At 37.1% G+C, this 24780-nt stretch overlaps 1 protein-coding gene across 1 annotated transcript in view; it reads left to right on the top strand.

The window, feature by feature from the left end:
- The window catches only part of CENPF (centromere protein F), a 41840-nt gene extending 17454 nt beyond the window's left edge, over positions 1-24386 (top strand). Inside the window, exons 9-19 of the mRNA XM_063330972.1 lie at positions 636-758; positions 4405-4540; positions 5919-9358; positions 10902-13184; positions 13716-13868; positions 14933-15109; positions 15868-16029; positions 17523-17709; positions 18255-18731; positions 20546-20739; positions 23247-24386. Coding sequence (XP_063187042.1) covers positions 636-758; positions 4405-4540; positions 5919-9358; positions 10902-13184; positions 13716-13868; positions 14933-15109; positions 15868-16029; positions 17523-17709; positions 18255-18731; positions 20546-20739; positions 23247-23456 — 7542 coding nt within the window. The 3' untranslated portion in view covers positions 23457-24386. The remainder of the gene's footprint in view (positions 1-635; positions 759-4404; positions 4541-5918; positions 9359-10901; positions 13185-13715; positions 13869-14932; positions 15110-15867; positions 16030-17522; positions 17710-18254; positions 18732-20545; positions 20740-23246) is intronic.
- The last annotated feature ends 394 nt before the right edge of the window (positions 24387-24780 follow it).

Below are 24780 nucleotides of genomic sequence, written 5' to 3'. Positions count from 1 at the left end.
GGGAATACACACAGTCAAATGTTTTCAGTGGAGGTTTCTTTATATGCACACTTTTTTGTATGTGCTTACTGAATAAATTGATTTCATAGACAGAAAAATAGGTGCCTCTTAGTTTTTTCTCTAGGAAAGCTAATGATCTCAGAATAGACTTTTTTTTTCCCTTTTTTGACTTGATAATGGCATTTCCTTCCTTTTTAGTCTGGAGCATTATACAACTATTTTGAAAGAACTAAAACCTGTTCAGTTTTTATAAAATCTGTGGCAATACGTGCAGTTATGATCCTAACTTTCTGATTCTCGTAGCTTAGCAAAAAAGCTGTTACATTCCTAATCATTTGTATCCTACGGATATCATTGTGGTGATGTACCTGCAAGTTGGATGTATTAATCCAATTTCAGACAGTCTAGAAATACATGTATTTTAGAGACATACCATCTTTCTGGTCACAGGCAAAGAAGTGGAAAGGCAGTAAGCAGCTATTTCCTAAACCACAGTAAAGCAACTGTAGGTTCATGGTGGGATAAAATAATGTAGTTTCATTTTATAATAGAATGTTGGGAATTCAAGAACAGGAGTTTTAAAAAGATGTTATACGTGCCCGTGAATACAATGCCAATTTTCAACATTATTACAGGTGATAGCAGTGAAACAACGCTTGGAACGTGATACCAGTGATCTCACACAGAAGCTGTGCAGAGCAGAGCAGGCTTTATTAGCAGCCCGGGCTAAGGAAAATGATTTAACAAGAAGCTTTGAGGTAACCAATGCTGGGGAGTAGTTGATAGAATTAATGGCTTAAATTGGTAATCTATAAACACTGATCTGACGAGCGTTTACTCACGTAGCATATTTTCCCATCAGCAATCTTTAAACGCTTTTATGGATGATCTTCATAACATATCTTAGTTGTAACACAAAATGAGGTCTTCACTAGTGTCATGTAGATTAATGCAATTTGTGGAATTGGCTGCGTGGTTAGGATTCATAGCTGCTGATGCAGTTCTAGTTCATGTTGGACTTACCTTTTATCAAAAACAGATTTTTGTTTCAAGAGATTCTTGCTTTTGGTCCTGAAGTAAAAATATATCAATGCTTCTCTGATTTTTTTAAAAGTAAATTCTAGAATCATTGACAACTGCTTTGGTGCACACTGCCAAACAGCGATTTTGTACAAAGACTTACTATATGCTCTTAAAAAAAGAAATAAATGCCTATTTCTTAGAAGAAACACAATCCAACAAATATACACTGCAGTAAAAACTTTCCCCCAAAATGAAGATAAATTCAGAGAAGTCTTTGGATGCTGCTATACTACCTCATATTCAAACGTGCAGAAATCTTTTCACTTTAATGTCTCCTTTGTCTTCTCAGTTATGTTGTTTTGCTTTGGTGGCAGGCAGAGCAGCTACACTTGAAGTTGTTACAGTTGCGCCACTAGAGACCTCTCAATGCAAACTTTATCCTTTATTTGGAGAATCAGAAGAAAAAAAGAAAGGGAGCTCAATACCCATGTAATCCATGTCACAGTTTGTTTTACTTAAACACTTATTTTGCTTGTTGCCTGTTGTCATGAGCAGATATAAAGTAATCTGGCATAATTTTTGCTAAAAAATGTACCTGTCACACTCTATGAACAAATTTAAAGTAACATAGTGGGATTTGTTCAGATCAGCACAAATGTAGGTACGGCTTTAGTATATTGTGAAACTGGTAGATTACAATGTCTGGGAACATTCCCAGCTATTGGAATGTGACTATACTGTTAATTGTTAGAACAGCACTTCTCATGGCCTTGGCCCAGCTGACTAGCACTCTTTCATACAATTCCCAGACACAGTTTGGGAGTTCACATGAACCTGGGACCATTCCCAGCAAGCGGTTTGGTTAGAGCCACCTGTTTGGGAAGATAGAAGACTTTAGTAGTACAGATACGGGTTGTTCCATGCCAGATAGTGGTTAGTCCTTAAAACCTATTTACTAAATAAATGTAACTGGTGCTGTCCAGTGGTAAGACTAATCAAGATAATTTTTGTTCTTCGAGTGTATTCCAGAGGAGGAAAGCCTCCATCAAGCTTCTGCATGTTCTTAATGTAATCTTTCATATTTTTTGTGAGGGGAAAAAGAAAAAAGAGCTTATATCAGATATTGTGGGCTCATGCCCTTTCTGGCGTTGAAATTATGGAGTGAGGTTAGATCCATTTTTTTGAGGTCCCGTTGTCAGAGAGCATCTAACTTGTGTAAATACCTTTTTTGCTGCAAATTCTTGGGAGTGCTTCATTTTATCTACCAGTCTTGTATCCATCTTACTAGGCTGTAACTATGGTCAGATTTTTTCTTCATATTTGTTTGTCTCGGTCAGACAATTGAACAGCTGGTGATGTGATGTTGTATTTGAACATGACCGGTAAATTTATAAAGAAGCTTAATCTGGGGGAGATTGTAACATTTGAAGATATCAGTAACACTACAGTTCACTATCTTAAGACTCACACGTGAGAAAGCATGGTATATGTCAGCAGAACTTAGAGCATGGCTCGTCTTCCTCATTTTCATAAATAAGTAAAATGCAAAAAATTACATTGAATTCTTCTGAAATCTTGGAGGCTTTGTTGACAGTAGATTTTGTTTATAGCAAAAGAAAACAAGAGTGACATTGGGATTTCTTTCCTTTATTAAAGGGAAATTTTTGCAGTCTTAAACTAATGGTCTAACTACTCAGTGGAGAATACAGTTGTTTTCTGATGATTGATCCACTGCTGTGTTTAGTCCTTGCTATATAAGACTGGTGTTCAAAAAAAGTTGCAAAGCAGATACACTTGAGACATACAGGATATATTTAGTCTAAGGACTACTAAGCTTTGCAATGGTGATATCTCAATAGCTTAGCAGTTCTGGCATCTTAGCATACGGTTTACAATTTGATGGTGCAAGCAAGCACATAACTATTCTTGGAATAATTGGTCAGTCAGTCCCTAAATTGCTCATAAGCCTGCCCCGTGAAGAGTTTCTCCAGAATAACAGTACTACCTATATATAGGTTCTGGGGTTTGCTTTGGTTGTGTTTTTGCTTTTTCAAGGAACAGTTGCAGAATGGCTAACTTGAGTAACACAACGTACAAGTAGAATCAATAACTGGCTTGAAACCAAATTGATACCTTTAGAAAGTGTAAAGGGCTAGTTACTATCAGATACTTAGTCAATTAAATTACAGGTTCCTGGCTTTTGCTAAGTGCTGCTTATTTGGGAATCTTTGGACCAAATCAAAATAATTGGACCTTTCAGCCATTTTAATTCTTTAAACTTGTTTGTTTTTCTTTCTACAGATCACCCTAGATTTTCTAATGAACAGGCTTGTTTAGTTTGTGTACTTGTATTGCATCTGCATATGATGCTTTGAATGCAAGAAGTTCAGACACTTGTACTTCCTTGAAAAATTATTAAGATTACTAGAAAACTTTCTTCATTGAAACTTATATATGACTGGATTTTCTTTTTTAAACAGTGGGTAGGGAAGCCTACGAATAGAAGGGAATGTAACTGTTAGTGACGTGACAATTTTAATCATGTTCTGAGGGTGATTTATTTATGTTGTTGCAAAAACAAGCCTGCCATGCCAGCAAACTTTTAATTTTTTTCATCCAGACCTTTCCATTTCTTGAGCTTGGCTTTTGTTAAGTGCTGCCCATCTGCTAGTGGTAAACGGATGAATAACTGACGGCCTGTTTCCAATTGGGCCATGCCAGTTCCATGCCATCTGTCGTCCAGCAGCACAGGAGTTTGGAGAAAAAGGATTAGTTTCCTTAAAGGAACTTGTATTTGGCTTCCTAGATGCAATGTAGTTACATAGTTTTGTTTGTGTTTTGTTTTGTTTGTTTTTTTAAAAAACTCAATTTATTTGGAAGACTCTTAATGGCAAAACCATCCTCTGAAAGAGTAAGCACTTCTAAATAAAATTGACCGGTATTGCCATAATGATGATGTTCCGTGGAAAGAAAACTTGTCTTTACCTGAGATGATAGGTGAAACCTGATCTATTAATTTGTTAATTTTGATGCCATTGCAGAGATTTGTTTCCTTTGTTGCTTTGGGAAAGTAGGCTAACTTGATCAACTCAGATTTTGTAGGATATGTCCTGTCCTGTCTTGATCTGTTGGGGCAGGTCATGTGAAGATGTTTGCTCTATGCAAACAAGGGGCATGCTGACTACATCAACTGGCAGCATCTCTCAAATGCTGTCAGCTAGTTCAGCTTATGTTTCCAAGCAGTGCTTAGGAACCCAGAGATAGCTGCCCAATGACTTAATAAGACCTAATGGAATATCCTTCTTTTGATGTATATGAACTGAATTCTTTGATCTTCTTGGCAATTCACATGAAATACGGTCTTATTTGGTTTTGTTTTAGGAAGTGAAGCAGGAGAAAAACCTTCTTGATTGCCAACTTGAAAAAAAATTGCAAGAGATCCACCAACGTGAAGAAGAATTAAATACGATCAAGCAGTCTCTAAAGGAGAGCCAGAATTTTGCAGAAGAGATGAAAAGTGAGTTACGTATTTAAATTTGCAGAACTCCTGTTGCGTGTTTAATTATGTTTGTTTCTCGCAATCCTGTAAGTTTCATTGTGAATTAAGTAAAAGGTCTCCACTGTGGGATATGATTAGTGTTTTTAACCAACACTGAGTTTGTCCTGAATGGAAATGAATTTTTGTCTATGAACATATATGGTTCCTGAAGATACACAATTCTTAAATTAACTGAAGTGTACCGAACTTATCAGCAAACTGAATTTCATAGAGTCTATTTAAACCAGAAAACTTCTGTTTTGCAATTCTTTTATGTGTTTCGCAGAGTTAAAAAAAAAAAAAAAGGGTAGGAAAATGTTACATAACCACCTATAGTTGAGTCTTGTTTGCAGTGTTTATTTCTAATAGAGAACGCAGTTTTTCAGGTATTGAGTTGAAATAAATATACCTTGTCGTTCTAGTGGATCTGACTAAAGAAAGGGGATAGATTCCCACTTGTTTCTGTTTATCAATCAAACTTCATTTAAAATTTCAAAATGAAGCTTTTTAATTTGATTTTGTTCTCCTTAAAATTAATGACCAAACTTTTCAGTGTTTTTCAACTGATGATTTGGTTTTGATTTTACAGAAAATTTGCAGGCTTTACCAGCTAGCTAGTAGAACATAATGCCTCCCTGCATCCCCTCCAGCCCCATGCTTATCCTTGCTGGTTATTAGTCTGTTCCTATCGAGGCAGGGCAACAGCTATGACAATTTGGAAGATGACTGTGTAGAATTAGACATTCTTTGGCAGTAACAGAATATAAGACTGACCTAGAAGAAGGTCACATACTGGAATGAGACCTGTCCAGGGGGCAGAAGGGGTGAGGGGCCAAAAAGACACAGGCTCAACAGGTATCATAGAATGGTTCAGGTTGGAAGGGACCTTAAAGATCATCTCGTTCCAACCCCCCTGCCATGGGCAGGGACACCTCCCACTAGACCAGGCTGCTCAAAGCCCCATCCAGCCTGGCCTTGAACACTTCCAGGGATGGGGCAGCCACAACTTCTCTGGGCAACCTGTTCCAGTGCCTCGCCACCCTCACAGTAGAGAATTTCTTCCTAATGTCTAATCTAAATCTCCCCTCTTTCAGTTTAAAACCCTTACCCCTTGTCCAGACTGTATCAAACTGCAGAGTGGAAAGTTGACAATGTTTATACATAGTTTGTACCCAGTGTCCCATATCCACAGGTGATATAAACAAGCCTTTAACCAGTGATGTAACTTGAGAGTAACGCTTTGCACTAGAATGAGAATTGAAAATACTAAAAGTAAATAGCAATATCTCAGTTAGAATGTTATCAGTAGAATTGCCAGTATTGACTGCTAAAGATTTGATGGTGTTTTCTTTTACAGATAAGAATACTCTTCAGGAAGCAGAGCTGAAGTTACTGGAAGAGAAATGTGAAAAGCAGGAGAGCTCCCTTTCGCTGGAGAAGCTGAAAATAGCTTTAGCTGACATGGAAAAGCAACAAGACTCTACCCAAGACCTGCTCAAGGAAAAAGATAATCATATCAAAGAACAAAACTGTAAAATCAGTAAAATGGAAGAAGAATCAGAAGCTTTGCAGAGGCTTCTTGGATTCAAGCAGAGAGAATGTGAAGAATTGCAAAAAGAGGCTACTGCTTTTTCTCAATGGAAAAATGAAAATGATCATCTTATAAATAAACTTCAGTCTGAAAAGGAAGGTATGCTGACTCATATTAATGACTTGGAGAGCTCCCTTCAAAGTCAGCAAATCAAAAATCATGAGCATAGTGAGAAACTCAGAATGATTGAAACTGAAAGTGACAGGAAAAGCACAGAGATTAGAGAACTTAAAAACATGCTGGAAAGTCGAAGTGCAGAATTAGAAGAACAAAAACAAGCTTTTGATGAACTTCAGCGGAAAGCAGAATGTTCTGATAAAAAGTACTGTAAAGACATAGAAAATATGTCCTGTAAAATATTCCAGCTTATCAAGCAAATTGGTGAACTAGAAGAAAAGTTACAGTTAGCAACAAGGGAAGGACTGCAAAGGGAGCAATGCTATCAGGACCTGCTTGGTGAATATGAAAAAATATGTTGCCTTGTAAAAACCAAAGACACTTCAGAAATGACAGAAGATGGCAAAGTTAATTTACAAAGTGGTCGGGATGAAAGTGGTTTAGATAATATGCAACTCGCAGCAAATGACTCTGTTGCTGAAGATCACGGATGTGCAAGAGCTCGTCTAGAAGTAGGACACACTAGGGATCTGGCCATTTTACAAGATCAGATCTCTTCTCTTGAGACTTCCTTAGAGGCTCAAAGGCAGCTGAATGCAAATCAGCAGCAGCAGTATGAAGATTTACTGCAAATAAAGGGTGAAACAGAAGAAAGATTATTCAATGTAGAACAGATGCATGAAAGCTTTGTGACAGAAACTAAACAGCACATTAGTAACTTGCAAGCAGACATTTCAGCACGTCAGAAATTAGCTGAAAAAACTTTAGCTATTCTTGAGGAAAAGGACGCGCAACTGCAAACTCTGAATGAAAGATTAGAAAACCGACAAGCTGAGCTTCAGGATTTAAAGATCAATAATAAGTCACTTGAGGATTCAGTAAGACAGCTGAAGCTCATGTCTGGAACATGGGATTCAGAGAAGAAAGACATGTCTTCAATGATCTGCTCATATAGCAAAAAAGTTGAGGAGCTTGCAGAAGAAAATGCAACCCTTAGGGATTTAAGCAGAGCTTTAGAGCAAGAACGAATAACTTTACTGGAAGCAAATAAAAATATTTCTGATAGTTTAAAGGAAAAAGAAGAAATAATTTCGGAAATGTCTGGAAAACACAAGGAGGAAAGACAACTTATTGAATCAAGAACTGAAGAAATCAAAACCGAGCTTGAAGTTTTGCAAGCAAAGTATAAATTGGTGGAAGAAGAAAATGCAAATGTGATGAGCATTCTGAGAGAGCAGACAATTGAATTTGAGGAAAAGAAAGCAAAATTAGAACAAGAGAAACAGGTAATTAGTGAGAATAAAGATATCTTGCATAAACTAATAGCCTCAGAAGAAATTAAAAAGGATTTGGTTCAAGAACTTCAGCAACTGCAGTCAGAATTTTCCAATATCAAACATGTGCCTTCTATGGAGCTTGACTCTTTAAGACAGGAAATGTTAAATGCCAGGACCACACAAAGTACGATGCAAGAGAAATGTGGCATCATATTTCAAGACAAGGAGCAACTGGAGAAGGAACTAGAAACAAAAAGTGAACCTCTAATGTGCAACTTAAGTTGTGAACAGAAACTCCATTCAGAACAGTTGAGGAAGTCCATAGAAGATAAGGAATTTGAGCTGAATAAATACCAAGTTAAACTTGAGCTTCTTCAAATGGATTTTGAGGACAGAGAACTCTCCCTAGAGAACTACAGGTTAGAAGTGATGCAACTGGAGACTGCTTTAAAAGGAATGGAAGTGGAACTTGAGAAAAGTGTGAGAGAGAGAGAGAGACTGCAGCAAGAACTACTGTCTGTTAAAGAATTGAAAATTTCAGATTCTCCACTTACAGTATTAGATGAAGATGGACACTCATCAGAGTATAATTATGATGATGTTTCTCAGAATTGTGGCAAAAGAGGAATGGATGAAAGCTATTCATCGGTCTTCATGGCATCCTCTTTGCAGGCAATGGTAAACAATCTGAGTGAGCTCGAGAAAATGTGTGAGAGGTTGCAAAGTGAGAACACTGTATTAGCCTCTGGATTTAAAGACTCAAAAACCAATGGTATCACAGGTAATAATAAAGTGGCAGAGGAGAAAGAGAACATAATGAATGCAGATAAAAATTTAAAGGCAGAGAAAGCTATTTTTCCCGATGAATTTATGGATCAAAGTGATAACAGTGATCTGAGAATGTATTTTGACAATAAGGAAACGTCCTTCAGACTTAAAGAATGCAATACTGGACCCAGTTCTGACTATGAAGGTTTAAAATTGTTCAGCAAAGACGTTAAAATACACTTTGCTGAAGTAAGAGAGAAGCTTTTGTCTTTCCAGAATGAACATATAAAATTATATGAACAACATTGCAGTATGAGCTCAAAGATATCTGAGCTACAGTCTTGTATTGAAATATTGAAGGCAGAAAATTCTGCATTGTCAACAAGTCTGAGCAGTGCTCATATAGATTCTTTGAGAGTGCCACTGTCTTCTAGCCACAATGACACACTGTCTAAATTAGATGAAACTAAGTCCACAGTTTCTTCCTCGGATCTTTTTGAAAGTCCCTGTTTTATAGAAGTGAGTGAGGTGGTTAACAGTGGTACGTGCAAATGGACAGAGGACATGAATCAGCTGGACAGTTCTGCAGAAATAAAAGGTACAATAAAAGTTTTGGTTGAAAATTGTCATAATGATCACAAATTGGACTCTGTTAGGGAGCCCAGCAGTATTACTCCCAGAAAATCTAACCTTGAGAGTAGAATTGAAGAACTTCAGATGCTGTGTCAGACATACGAGAAGGCCATCAAGGTGCTCGAAGACCAATCTCACATTCAAGAGAATATGAAAAATGAGGAAATACAAGAGCTGAAAAAAGTTATACTTTCTGAAAGAAAAGAAATAGATCATCTCAAACAGCAAAATCTATCTGACAAGGAAGAATGGCAGCAGAAACTGAATAAAGTGACTATGGAGATGGAGTGCAAACTGGCAGCAGAAAGAAAACAAACTGAGAATCTGTGTTTGGAGCTGGAAGCTGCAAGACTCCAACTCCAAGTCCTTGATTTAAGTTCTCATTCACTGCTGTGCACAGATTCTGAAAATGTAAGTAATTGCTGCCATGCAAATCAGTTTTCTGTAAAACCTTTGATTTATGCTAAGCCAAATTTAAATTTTGAGATTGTGTTTAGAGAAAGTAGAAAAATAATCTGTACCTTGAGTCCTGGTTCATGCAGCACAGGGATCATGAGAAATAACAAACAATGACAAAACTAACAAGTTTATTCTATTAGAGTTGTGTAATACTTTGCGCTACTTTCTTGGCTTTTCTTCAGGTCTGCATCAGTGTGGATCCTGCTGTGTTAGTGGGTGTGTGTGTATCTGTACTATGCTTACAAGCTTAGATCTCCGATTTAACACAGTCGGTTGAAGATGCACATACTTCCCATATGCCTTCATGGGACAAGCAAACTAGGACTGCTTCCACACCTGTAATTCCTCTTTCAGTAGCGTCAACAGCAGAACAGAACGAGCTGGTAGCAAAACAGTTAACTTTCATTTCAGCCTGGATTCCTTCAAAATACCAAAGGGAACAAGAAATTTGGGAGTCAGCTCTATCTTTTTTTCAGTGCTGCAGATGGTGTGCAACCAGTAAACTAGATATTGCTGCTCCTTGTAAGCAGTGGCAGAATCAAAACTTATTCAGAATGGAGGAAAACCAGTTTAATTCTTGCATATTAGCGGTATTAGTTTTATTTTTAAGCGGAATTAGTCTAACTAGTGCATTTTACGCTTGTGAGAGTTTCAGTTTTAACCATTAAGTCCTATACAAGTGGTCTCCAGTGCCCAGTCAACATAGACTCAGAAATTAAAGTTTATCACTGCTGTCACAGTCAGAGCATCTTGAAGCTCTACATTTTGACCAGCAGTGCAACACTACACAACTGTTCCTTGCAGAGAAGAAAATCTTTCACTTGTATGTGTTGCTTGCAATTTACATAGAGCATCCACATGATACATAGACACTTGAAGAAAAAAATACTGTTCCTCACCATACATAGCTGGAGCTTTTTTAAGATGAAGTACTCATTACAGATCATTCAGGTGCTGTCTTCAGACCTAGTTCTTTTTTGGAGTCCTCAAGTTTTGAAGTTACTCATTTTTATTGTTTCAAATAAGCATCAGGTGGCGCCAAATATAAACCCATCTCTGACAGACAGTAGTAATTTGGAAGAGGGATTGTTTGAGGATTTGGGCTTGTCCTTTGAAAATTCTCTGGTGTCTGATAGAAGGTGAGCAGTAAACCTTTCCTCCGTTAGTGATACTAATAATTTTTCATTTTGTTTTGTAGACACCTATTTTTCCAAAATATGGAGGCATGTGATATCGTCACACTTGGTCTTTCAGTAAATTTCGCTGAAGTTTCTCCCTCAGTATTTTTAAAACCTTTTGGCCAAAGATGCATATGTGTATAAATAAGTGTAAATCTTTTCCATAAGAAGGCAGATTCTGAAGTAGAGAAGGATGCTATCTATTTATTTTGCATAAGAGGAGGAGCTTTACTGGTTTAAGAAAACTTTTAAAACTCACCTGTTTTTTTCTTATTTTCTTTTCCTTTTTTTAATGGATTGTTTCTTAACCCTTGCAGAACACTGAACAAGAAAACAATAGTCCTTATCAATTGGGAGTGCCTATTGAAAACTCAGCACTGAAAAGCAATAAACCTAAACTAATCCCCATTGAGAAAATGGCTGTAGGAGATACCTGTGTGTGTGAAAATGTAACTGAGACCGCTGAAGCTAAATTAATGGAAGATTACACTGGGAAGATTTCTGGAGAACATGAGTGTCGAAATATGTCAGGAAAAATAACCAACCCTTCAGATCATGACAGTGCATTGTCATTTTCCAATAGTAGTATGTTTTTGAGTGCAGGGGATTTCTACGAAAATCAAACAACCACTGAAACACTTCAGGAGAAAGCAAAACAACAGACTACTGAAAATTTGAAGCTGACCTATGAGACAGAAGAAAGCCATAAGCGTGTTGATTTACTAACAAAAGTTGAGCAATCAAACTCGGAGCTGAACTTTCAGAATGCACAATTAACTCTGAAGAGCTCAGCTTTTGCAGAACTGGAGGAAGATACTGTCGTTGTTAAGGACTGTGACATAAAGGAAAACCTGGAATCAGTCTCTGTCAATAAGCAGCAATTATCTCTTAGAGTAGTCTCATTAGAAAAAGAACCTGAGAACGTAAAGTCTGAGCTGGAGATACATAAAGTTAGATTATCTAATGCAGCAGACACATTGGATGATGTAGAAATGACCAGGAGAGATTGTCATGAACAACTTCTTCCAGCTGAAAATGAACAGAGGAGTCCAAAATCTGAGCAAGCTAATATTGAGAACCATGCCTTATTCATAGAGTGTGATATTGAAATGCTTCAGGCAAAATGTCGGCGATTAGAAAGGGAGAGGGAAGTTAACCTGAAAACTATTTCTAGCTTTCAAGAGCACCTTGTTTCAGTCACGGCTGAGAGGAACCATATTGGCCAAGAACTGAGTATTTTGTCTGAAAATAAAAAAGAACTGGAACAGAAGTATCAGAAGCTACAAGAGAAATTTAAAGAACTAGAGTCAACTAAGGTGGATTCTACTGAATTCATTAGAAGGTTAGAGGATGAAGTGAGGACACAGACAAATCTGCTTGAGACTGCAAAATCTGATGTATATCAATTATCAAATGAAAAAGACCATCTTCTGCATAAGCTGCAAAGTTTGGGAAATGATGCTGTGTCTTTCACCTTAGAAAAAGAAAAACTCCAAAATGAAGCAGCAGATTTGAAGAAGGAGAAAGAGCTGATTGTAAGAGAGCTGGAAATGATGCAGAGTAAATTAAGTTCATCCGAAATGGAAAATTCAAAGCTTTCCAGATCGTTGGAAGGCTTGTTAATGGAAAAAGGTGAACTTGCTGCTAGACTCAGCTCAGCACAGAAAGAAGTAGACCAAATGCGATACGGAATTGAGAAGCTGAAAGTAAAAATTGAATCCGATGAGAAGAAAAAACACCACATTGCTGAAAAGCTGAAAGAGAATGAACGAAATACTGACTCTCTTCTGGATAAAATAGAGAGGCTTGAAAGGGAATTGGAGATGTCAGAAAAAAATCTAGAAGATGCAATTATTCAGTCAGAGACTGCTAAAGCAGAGACAGAAACATTAACAACAGAGAGGGAAGAGATGACTGAAAAGCTGAAATGTTTTAACTTACAAATCGATGTCCTCACCTCACAAAAGGAGTGTTTGGCTAAAGATTTAAAAGAAAAGCAAGAAAGAATCCTTGAACTAGAGTCTTCGAATTTGACTACAGCAAAACTGTTAGAAGAAAAGGAGGAAGAAAAGATGCGAATCAAGAATGAATTTGAAAATACTGTGGTATTGCTGAAATCTGAGCTCAAAGATATAAGTGAGAAATTAGAGCTTTCTTGCAAGGAGGAAGCAGATGCTAAAGCTAAAGAGCAAGTCTTGATTCATCAGGTGGCTTGTCTTGAGCAAGATAAAACAATACTGTTACAGGAATGTCAGGAAATAAAGAGTGAAAATATCAAATTGTGTCAAACAAGGGAAGTACTTGTTCAAGAATTGATGGACTGTAAACAAAAACTCGATGAAAAGGTGCAGGAAAATGGTGCTCTTCAAAAGTCGGTGAAAGAAACAGAGGAGCTTTCACACATGCAACGACAGCATGAATATTGTCACCAGGAAAAGAAAAGGCTGCAGAATTTGATTGCTGAGTTGAAGCTGAAGGAGCAACATTTTTCTGATAATGAAACCTTTCCGGATATCCTGAATGTTCTAAAAGTGTCTTACAAAGACCTTGAGAAGGAACTGGAATCTACACTTTGTGAAAAGAGCACTTTATGTAAAAAGGTAATACCGTTTCCGTTGCAGTAGAGTTCCCTTTTTAGGGACTGTGGATAAAGTGTCGTCTGGCTTACCACTTCCTTAATAAATTATATCTTAAAATAACCTTAACCTTAGACATTTACAGTAAGCATGCTATTTTTAAAGTTAAGTTTTCAATGCAGTTACAGAGCTGGAAAGCATGATGTTTTGTGTAGGATGAACGGGAAGGTTGCTTGAAAGTAGGCATAGAAGTTTAAGTAATTGAATAGTGCCGGATAGTTTCCTTTTTCCTGTAGAAAAAAAAGAGGAAAGACAAATTGGTATTGGGTGAATGAGTTTTTATATTAAAAATAAGTACTTGGGGAGCTCAAAAGAAACTGAAACAACAATTGGACACGTGCCATGTGGAAACAGCATTAGCCTTGTTGTGACTCTTGCTTGGACCAGCTATGGGAATAAAATAACCAATCTTAAAAACTGCTAGTTGCATATAAGGAAATTCTTTAGAGGTCATGACACAAGTAACAAAAATAATTATGGAAAATTTAATTTCAGGTAAATGAACTGACTGAAAGTCATACTAAGCTGCAAGTCAAGCTAAATGATACTGAACAGAAGATTTCCAAATTACGGGAAGAATTTACCACAGAAAGGAAAAAGCTCGCTGAAGAAATACGACTTCTTGAAGAACATTCAGAAAAGAACAAAGTTAGTTACTCCACGTGTAGTATTTCTGTGTTCAAGGCCAGATGCTCAAGTACAGTAGATGTGTGGAGGTTGGTCAAGGGAACTGTGCTAATGTACAGATGTTCTTGCTTCCAAATATCCAAAAATCTAATGTTCTGTTCTGAGATAGAAGGAAGTGGGAAAAACTACTAACTAATCATCATTCTATCAAAACTATGTTTTCTTGGCATAAAGACCACAGGTGGATATTTAGAAATCTTTCTAGTGCCAAGATATTTTCTCTATTACAGGCATTCAATGGTCAGACTGAGGATGTTGGATAAAAAGTGTAATGTTTCTCGAGTTTGTTTTAAAACTAAACTACTTTCAGTAGCATTAAATTACTTTCAGGACAAAGTCACAGAAACAGGTTTAGAGTATTTATTTTTTATTTGTTCATATTTAATTCTCAGAGGCTGTTTTACCGTCTAGATTACAGTAGGTCTCATTTGTGAACAACATTTTCTGTTTAAACCAGCTTAAGTGGTCTCCTGACCTACTAATGTTATTTACAAAATTTTATAATGAGGGACTCGTTTCTGTGTGGCATTGAGGATTTTGGGGACGGGGCTGGGGGGAAGAGATTTCTGCACCTTTCAGAAATCCTGTATGGAAGTACAGGCCAGCTGCCCAAAAAGTATTGTGAGACAAAATGAAAATGCTTAGAAAGTTTTGTCATCTTAGAGTGAGAAAAAGGACCCTTCAATCTCTCTAGTCGCTCTTAGAGGGAACAATGTTTAGAGGGGTCAAGCTTTGATTTTGGCAGTGCTGCTCGATTTAACAGTGTTGGCAAACTTGCACTCGGCCCTCAGATCATAATTTTTCTTTTTAGAAGACCCTCCTTTGCCTCCTCTCATGCCTTTTGTGTTCAAATGGTCCATTCTTTGATTACAGTGTGTTTACGCACTGTTAAATACTTTTTTCTCACCAAGTTGTTTTTGGAAATTCAAAGACATTTCAGATGTAAAGTCAAATAGTTTAATGGGTAACTGTTTACCCATTGGGAAAATTCTAAATACCAAAGAATGTGCTGTTACTGTTTATAGATTCAGCTGCATCTAACTATGTCAGAAAAAAATGAATTGACTAAGAGTTTGGAGATGGTCCAGAAAGAACTAGAAGAAAAAGAAAGTGAAATGAAAAGAGAAATATCAGAATACAAAGACAGACTACTTCAAGGAGAGAAAGACCATCAGGATGCTCTGACAGAAGTAAACCGAAAGGTAAATCAGCAAATGGGAAGAATGCTGCTGTGAGTTTTTAGTTAACTCTTTAATTAACTATGTATTTTTAAAAAATGTGCTGATCCTATTGCAAAGGAAATTGTCTTTCCTAACAATATTTCTGAACTTTATATATATTTACCTTGGGACTCAATAAGCGTTAAAGTAACTTTTTTTCCATATAGCAAGCAGTGAAATGTGGATTTACCTCAGAACTCAGTAAGTGTTAAGTGTATATATAATTTATCTGGGACTATACATTTGAAAAAGGGAAAGCAACAGTATGTTTTAGTCAGGAAACGGTTGTTTTGGTATAAATGGGGAAGAAAGATTAACCACTTTAGAATATAAGGGCAAATTTGTTGGAAATGTGTATTTCAGCCATCATCATATACAAAGACCCATCATCTTTTCTGCAAAAGTATCTGTCTATGAATGTGTACTTGAGCCAGTAGGACACAGGCAAACAATTTACTATAATTATTAATTAATAAATTTCATTCTTGTGAATGTAAAGTAAATTTAAGAACAAGTTATAAGGGCTTTGTAATGGCAAACTTCTTAGATGCAAGATTCTGGTATTCAAAATGTATACTTGAGGCAAATTGCTCTTTCAGTTTTAAACTTCTCAAAACATACCAAGCAAATGTGCTGTGGACTTCCTGTGGGCTGTGATGTGTTCCCTTAAGTACATCTTTAAAATATAACTCAATGCCCTTTTTAGTGTCATAGTAATTAGGCACATTTTCTTTCTCCAGAATGAAGTAGAAATTGAGGCCTGTCAAGATAAGGTGAATTTGCTGGAGCACTTCATCAGCTCACAAAAATTGGAAATAGAACATTTGAAGTCAAATAAAGAAGAACTAAATAATTCCCTTAAAGAAGCTAATCAAACCTTAGGAGAGCTTCTAAAAATCAAGGTAAGAAAAAAAAGAAATATATACGCATTGCCAATTACATGAGACCCAAGTCACTGTGTAGTAAAATAAACATGGGATTGGGAATCAGTGCTCCATAGCGTGGGCTTGACTTTGATACAGCCTTTGTCTCACTAATGAGAACAGAGCACAGAGGAAACATTGTTACTATTGATCTATATCAGAAAAATTCTGTTGTGTGTGCCATGACTGAGACCACCTAGGATTGGTTTATGTGATATTAAACACAGCTGTCTATTGTCTACACTGAGCATTGCAACTGGGTTATAATGTGGTTAAAATACACTCAAAGGGACTTTGAAGTGCCTCTATTTTCTGCTTGTGAATTACTTTGATGATAAAAGATACCGTGTTCTGGCTTAAGCATTGGTCTTGATACATTGCTCTTTGTTCTTGAGAGTTTATCAATTCCATTTTATATAGAATTCTCATTACAATTATTAACTAGTGTAATTCTCTAAATGACAGAACTGTTATAAGCAATGACAGAATAGGAGCTCCACGTACTGTGAACAACTGATAGCTGGGAACAGTTCTAGATGTGCTTGGTTTGCTTTCTAGTAGAGCGAGTATCTCTATAAATGCACTTTTGAAGAAACATAGTTCAATTTACTTGCAAGTAAACACTGAATTGCAATATGTTCATCTTGCTCAACAGTTGTTTTTTTTCCCATAGGGCCCTCCACTGTTCTGTTAATTTGTTTAATACCAGCAGTCCAATGATATAGAACTATAGGATATGTGCCAGTGACAGAAAACAGTACTGATGGCAGTGTCAATGTAGCATGCAAGGCTTCCAGCTGTTCTCACTGTGTGGTATTTGCACACAGGTTGGTACCAGGCTAGACGAGCAGGGAGCAGCCTAAAAGAGTGGAAGTGGGTGGAAAGGAATGATCTGCTTCTGCTCCGAATATTATTTTTTTAACTGGAATTCAGAGTTTGGGTTATCTTGCCTGTGTGGTAATAAGATGTATTAGGGTCAAAAAGAAGAGTAAAAGACACTCAGACTAGGAGAGAGCACTTCAAAATTTAGTGTTTGTTTGAAATTTGTTACCTGGAAAGCAGCACTTCCTTATGCCACGTCAATGAAGTCGCAACAGATGGAAAAAGGACTACTGTCTCAGAGTTCATACAGCTTTCTTATAGGTAGGATGCTAGTCTTGACATCAGTAATCCGAACATTCATAATTTCGTGGTATATCTGAAGAGAGTAAGTCTCCCATAATGGTACTTGAATTCTTGTTTTTCTGCCGAGTTAATCACCTGTAAGTATCCTAGATGGGTAAGAGGACTTTCATGTTTCCTGCAGGAAAGGAGCTGCTATAATGAGGTTGTACAGAAACAAACAAACAAGTATACATTACAACCATGCTCTACAGCTAATATTGCATAACAGTTGAGCTTCCATTTGACATTGTAATGTTTAAATGGAGGAATTATGTTTCTGGTGTAATAACTACATTTTTATTTTGTAGGCCGATAATAGTAACATTATAGTTCAACTGAAGAAGGAAAATGAATTTGCCCACAGTAAAGTAGAGCTGTGGATGAAATCCTGTAAGCAGATGGAACAGAAAAAGGAAATGTTGGAGAAACAACTAGTTGAACGTGATGAACTATTAAAGAAGAAAAATCTAACTATGTCAAACTATAAGAAAGAAGGTAACGGAATCTAGATTCAATCCTAATGCTTTCTTAGCAGTGCATTAGTTCGTAAAACTTTCTTTTTCCCTAAAATGTATGCATTATTAATATATTTTTTAAATATTACATTTTTGTGTTTAAAAGTGACTTAAGGTAGAAGGGGAGTGTTTGTCTTAATAACTAAAGTTGGTGTACAAGTTCTTTTATTGTTTTCCAGCAAGCTTTCCCCTCTGATTCTCATGCTTTGTTCTTTATATTTTGGCTCAACTGATGAGGTGTCCTGTATTGTAAGTGATACTTAAAGAAAGGTGACAGGCAAAGTGTTTGCCCATGCGCTGATCAAGGATTCTTTTCAAATTTTGCGTGTTCTCTATTTAGCAAATGCATTGTTATGTCTAACTTATTACTGATTGTTATACACTGTCACTTATTCTTTTTTATAGTTGCACAGCTGTAGAACATGTATAATTAATTAAACGATGTGTGACCATTGCATTATAAATTCTTAATTATGCATCTTTTTTTATGTCAGTTATATGAATAATGATATTTTGCTTTGAAAGGTGCTGATGAGAATGCCGTTACAGAAGAAATGAAGTTAAAACTGGAAGAATTACAGGAATCTACAGAAGTGAAAACCAGAGAAGCAAATGAGAACTTGGAGAAATACTGCTCTCTAATTGTTAAATATTATAAACTAGAGGAAGCAAATGAGATGCTAAAAACACAAGTCAGTTTGTTGAGTGCTCAGCTGAAACAGCTAAGAAGTGATGCTGTCAGCACTCCTTTGCCGAATTCAGATAACTCATTAACAGTGAGCAATCAGTCCGTCAAAGAGACGAGGTCAGATGAAGATATTACTAAGCTTTCAAGTAAAAGGCGGAGACACGAAGACAACAGGGAAGATAATGGAGAACCAAGATCCCCTGTGCCAGAGACTTCATCCAAAAAAAAAAGGAAGGATGATATCCGTCAAAATCTGCTGGGTCAGGAGGACACAGACAGTGAGCCAGATGGGCTTCCAGAAGTAGTGAAAAAAGGTATTTATAGTTATATATAAAAGCAAGCATTCTCTGAGCATAGCAGGTGGTTTTTTTCTTTTTGCCAAATTAGTTTTACTCTGGGTAAGCAGGTGACTACACAAGTATTTTTGGTGACAATGTTGGAAGGTGAAAGTAGTCAATGTGAGATATGCCAGTTAGTGCCAAGTTAGTGTTTGTGCAGCTGTGGTGTTAGATCAGCATAATACGTTTATGTTGGTTTGATAAATACTATTCCACTAAGAGTTAAATGGTCCTGGCAGTTACAACTTCGTAGTTCCTCATGAGGTAGGTATTTGTTGCTGTTATATATCATATGTTTAGCCTCTAAGTTTTGCTGACAGAAGACTTGCTCTAGTCATTTAAAAGCATTACTTGAACCATTCACTGAAACTTATAGGAGAATAGGTGTGAAGCGAATCTAATCTTAAAGGCCGCAAGATTGGAGCCCTAGAGTACTGTGCTGTGATGGAGTCATGTTTGCTCCATCCATAGCCCCACAGTTCCTTCAGTATTACTCCTTATGAGGTCAAAGAGGCAGTTAATAGCTATGCAGGGTCTGACTGGCAAGTGGCTGGTGGTGAGGGCTGCAGGGGGGCTCTGAGGAAGGAGATCAGGGCTGCCCCATGCCGGACATAGGTGGGTCCAGCTAGTTCCAAAGGGCAAAACTGCGCCAAAACAGAACCAGTCAGAGGTGTTTGTCACATCTCTCTGAAAATGTGAGTAAGAAAGGGCTGTAAATGTTGAGATGAAAGAAAAACAATGCCGGGGCTGGAGGGACAGGAGTAACGCTGAAGCAATCTATCATACTGAGCAGGGCATGGGGCTGAAGGGGGTGGTGGTGGCCTGAGCTGGGAGGTGGCCCAAGCAGGGCTGAGAGGAGACTGAGGAGGAGGTATGACCCCGCAGGGACTACAGCCAGTGCATTCCTCCATGCTTGAGAAACTGAGTTAAAAACAAGGAGCAGGATCTGACCCCCATCTCCTGCACTACCATCACCTCACTGAAGATGTAGTGTGTGGTGAGGTGATTGGAGACCAGAAACTGGTATGATATATTACCATCTTCATGAGAGTTCAGTTTTATTCTACTATGAATGCAATGAAATTAGGTAGTCTGATATTCCATATAAGGGTTCCTGTAGCAGAAAGTAACTGAGAAGATCGCACAAATCAGGGCTTGAAAAATACGTTGTACGTTCAACTACCTGTCAAGTACCCCTTCGTAATAAATGAATTTGCAATCATTAAATGACAAGCCGTAGAGATACTGAATCACCTCAACTTCAGTGATCACTCCCAGAAGTCAGGATTTCTAAGTCTACACATTATTTGCATTTCATTTTCTTACCAGCATTATTATTTTTCTGGAAATACACCTGTTCTGAGGACGTACGTACCAGTTAATGTTTGACTTCTAGTCTAGAGAGATAACAGACAATCTATAACGTTATAGTTCTACGCAGAGAAAAATATGACAAATCAAGAAGATCATGTCACAGTATTGTGTTCTGATTGAATTCTAGAAAAAACAGTACACGTTTTCAGACTGAATTTATTTTCCAAGACCAAACACTTGTTTGAGAAACTTTGTTATAGAATTACTGTTGTACCTTGTCTACAATTTCCAGGGCTTGCATATGAATTTTGGAATACACAGGATCTGTTCAGCGATCTCTTTAATCTATTTGCTTCAATAGAACAAATTATTTATTTTAATCAGCTATTTTTATCCCCATTGTGAAAAAAGAGAAGATCCATTTGAGAAAGTGTAACATATTTAGCTGTTTTTACTAGAAGCTGTTTATTTTTCAGGGTTTGCCGATATCCCCACTGGAAAGGTTAGCCCTTACATTTTACGTAGAACAACCCTAAATCTAAGAACCAGTCCCCATGTGACTTCCCCAAGTGAGAAACTGCCTTTGCCTATGCAAGATGTACGGAAATGTGGACAAGATAATCTTAGTGAGCGCTCCTGTTCAACACCTGGTGGCAGCAAACCGCAAAAGGTAACTTTAAAAAAATTTATCTGGGTATGAAAGCCATGGGGGAAAACTAATACATTCACTAAATGTATTCATCTTGCCAAGTAAGTCTGAGGATGTATCATCATTCTTTACGTTTCTCAGCAATACAGTGAAGATAAGATCATAAATACTAAATCACTAAAACATGACAGAGGTCTTGACCATGGTAGCAATCTGCAAATTGTTCCTGTGATGTAATTTGTGATGTCATAGGGAAACCCATTCAGAAATGTAAATTAAATACATGTATATTTTCAGTTTCTCATAATGGATATTAAAGAGCATATATTCCTTATACGGTGGTTTCTTAGGTTTCAGAAAAAGTAAAAAGCAAAAAAAAAAAAGCAAAAGTAAACAGCAAAAGATTAATGTCTAGGAGTCTGAGTTGAGGCTTCAAGTTTTCTGCTAACAACTTTTCTACAGATATTTGAGAGACTGTTAAACACGTAAATAAGGAACATTTAGATAGCAAAGAAACTAGACTTTAATGTTAGTGCTTACCAGATTTTAAGGTTATTGAAATAAATACTACAGAGTTATGGTTTGAAAGCTGATTTTTATTAAAAAAAAGTTTAGTGACTGAAGTTTACGTTAACTTTGTGTTTTCAGTAATACGACACATGGCTGAATGTTTCACAGTACATCAGAATAAGGCATTATTTCTAAGTTGATGCATATGCGTTGCAGATTATAGAAAAATGTTTCAGCTTTAGGACAGGAAAACAATAAACCTATTGTTGTCTGAAATCTCCAAAGTTTTTAACCATGCTATCTCAACCTGAGCACTAAGAGAATACTCATTATATATCAATACTTCTTTACATGAGGGCTAAATAGAAATATGCCAGTAGATGAAAATTCTTCCAGTTTGCTAGGTTACTCAAAAGCATTCTCTTAGCAATCAGTGGAGTCTGCTGCACAGCCGTAAGTAAAGCCAAAAAGCAAGAGTACAACTTTTGTTTTGTTTAATGCAGTTATTTTGTGTTAGCCCATAAAGTATGTTGTCAAGATACCAAAAGTAAGTAAAGGCAAGAGCCACATAGTTTAGTGGATGTATAGGTTTTGAGGCCAGAAAACACCATTGGGAAGACGAGTCAGACTGGAGTGATTTTTTTTTTTTTTTTTTGTGAGCTATTGCAATAGGAAACTGTATTGTGAAGCGAGAGTGAATCTGTTGAATCCATGCATATTGTTTCAAAGGTTAATTGCCCTACTTGCCAAAATTTTCTGCTTCTTACAGACATTGCCTGGAGGTCTGTGTTTTATTACTGTTTCATTAAGTGATGCCAGTATATTTTATTTACGCTCGTTTATGTATGTTTTCCTGTAACTTTAGAAACAAATGGAGGGTGTTGCTTATAAAAAAGCTCAGTTAGTACAAAAACAGAAAGGAAGCCTTGGCAGCAGAAAGTTTTGTAGTAATCAGCTGCCAGTATGGTGTAAGGTTGTTGTAGGCTCTCACTGACCATAGTCAAGGTTAAAGCAAATAACAAGTAATCAGTAATTTTTTTTTTTTTTATTTAACTGGGGAGGGATTTCCCAAACAGTCCCCCTCTTTGCCTGAGCTTGTATTGTCTAGGTCTAAAGACAGGCTGCTCCTTACTTCCAACTATATAGGAGAAATTAAGATTTCAGGGTTGCATTTTCCCCCAAGTGTAAACATGCAGAAGTCATCAGTTCCAGGAATTTGTGTCCTTCTGTCTTGGACATCGCTGGATATATATGTGTTTGGTTTATTTCAAGATGACGTACATCTGGGAATTTCTAGAGGAATTGCTCATAATATCATTTCATTGTTTATTGAAACCATCAAAACATGTTGTTTCATGTTTTATATTAATACAGTAAATGGTGTGTCTTATTTTCAAAGTGAAATAAGCCTTATTTCCTTCTCTTTGACAGATACTTATATGCACTTCATTTCAGACACCCAGTTTCAAACTGTTGCAAACTTCTCAGGGTGTTTAAAATGTGGCCTGTCACTTTCATACACAAATTTATTCACTTTCCTATGTGAATTTAATGTAGACTTCAAATTGAATGCTTTGACTGCACATCAGTTAAAAAGTGAAAGCAGTGGTTTCTGTCCAGATGTCAGCAAAAACAGTGACAACTATGTTTTATGTTTGCGGAATATGTACAGGAAAAATGAAATACAGATCTCAGTACACAATGCGTGGTACCGTAGTAAAAAGATTAAGAGTACTGTCTGTTCCAGGTTTAGCTTTTTTCTGCTCCTAGCAAATAGCTTGCCAGCTGCGTAGCAGATATTCCATCTTACACCACACCAAAGCATTTGATATCAAGTCTCACTGTATTGTATATTCAAAGTGATAAATGTCCTCAAATTTTTTGTCTGTTTTCAGTATGTATACGCTCCTTCCAAATTTTCAATAGTTGGTCTTTTGCAGTGAACCTTTTGACCTACTGCAGAAAACTAATTGGTTCTCCATTACCAGTAAAACAAGATGTTTTTGTTTGTGTTACAGGTAAATGATGAACAGCAGTCCCAAGCAATAACAGCTTTTCCACCAACGAAATCTACTTCAAGGTCACCACTTTGCCCATATAAGCAATCCACAAAAACTGTCTCTAATAATACCAGGGAAAACCGTGTGATGCACAAAGCCAAAAATGCTCTGAATGAACAGGGACCACATGAGCAAGATGAGCAAAAAGAAAATTGTAAGGTGCAGTAAATGTGTGTGGACTTAATCACAACTCAGAATAACTAACGACCAAAACCTAGTTTGTGAAATAAATATCAACTACATGGAGGGCACCATTTTCTCTTATCCAATGATTAATGATATATGGGTTCTGCAGTGCTTGTTCTTGAATATTTACTAATACCAATAGCCACTCAAACTTGTGGAATGATAATGAAGGAACATATATAATTGATCTTCTGTAGAATTTTCCGTAAATAATTCTTCATAAATCTGTTAAAAAAAAATTAAGCCATAGAAAAATGTTCATTGTTGCCATTTTTTTTGTGTACCGAAGGTTGATTTACCAAAGAAGAAACTAAACTCACCTAACTATCTCTAAAAATATTAGGTTCCAGGAAAAATGAGGCAAACACTATTGGATGATTGTCCTGGTTTGAGGTAAAACAGAAACAAGTTTCTGTTCAGTAATATTACCTCTTAGCCAAGCCTCTTCTAACTCAGAAATTAACAACATATTGTGCAGAAAAGTGTGTGTTCTCAGAGAGATAAGACCTATGCTTATAGTTAATGCCAAGGAATAGTATGCAGAGAGGCTCTTGTTTATACTTATTGCTATAACAACCAAGGTCAGCTAATTTTGTTATTTGCCCCGTTGGAGCGTCGGAAGTGCATAGAGGGGTTGCACTTGTGTGGAGGAGTGGACAGGACAGGTGACCAAAAATTGACCAACAGGGTATTCCATCCCATCTGCCCCATGCTCAGTATAAAAGCTGAGGGATCAAAGGGTCAGCCTCTTTCTTCAATGGTCGACATCCAAGGAAGACCCTCTCTGTTCATCTGGCTTTGATCCCAATCAGTGTGTTCCTGACTCCAGATCTGGAATCCAATTCCCATTCGTCGCTGAGTCCAGTCTGGAACTTACCCAGTGCCTGCCAGTGACGTCGTCCTGGGAGCTTGATGCGGTTTTGTATATATTGTATCTATTTCATTATTTGCTTTTTATTTTATTATTAATTAAACTTGTAAATCTCTTTATCTTCTCCTCCTCCTATCTTGGAGCGAGAGGTGGGGGAAAGCATCTGTTGTCCATCATTGCCCAGTCCAGCCTAAACCAACACAATGATTCAAAATGAAGCAGTGCCTTCATTTGTAAGTGCAAAATCAAATATAAAATCAGATATGTGATGCATCCAGTGCACTGTCTTGGTATTCCTTCTTTCAGATGGAATAACAATGGGGCATGAGACCTGGTATGAACAAACCCAGAGAGGACTCTCTGTTTTCCTTGAAACTAAGCATCTGCCACTCCCTCTCTTTGCACTTTCCAGTATGCACTGGCTTTGCCCACAGC

Source organism: Chroicocephalus ridibundus, chromosome 3, assembly GCF_963924245.1.
Source record: "Chroicocephalus ridibundus chromosome 3, bChrRid1.1, whole genome shotgun sequence".
In the NCBI taxonomy this organism is placed as follows: Eukaryota; Metazoa; Chordata; class Aves; order Charadriiformes; family Laridae; genus Chroicocephalus; species Chroicocephalus ridibundus.
This window is presented reverse-complemented; position numbering and strand designations above follow the sequence as displayed.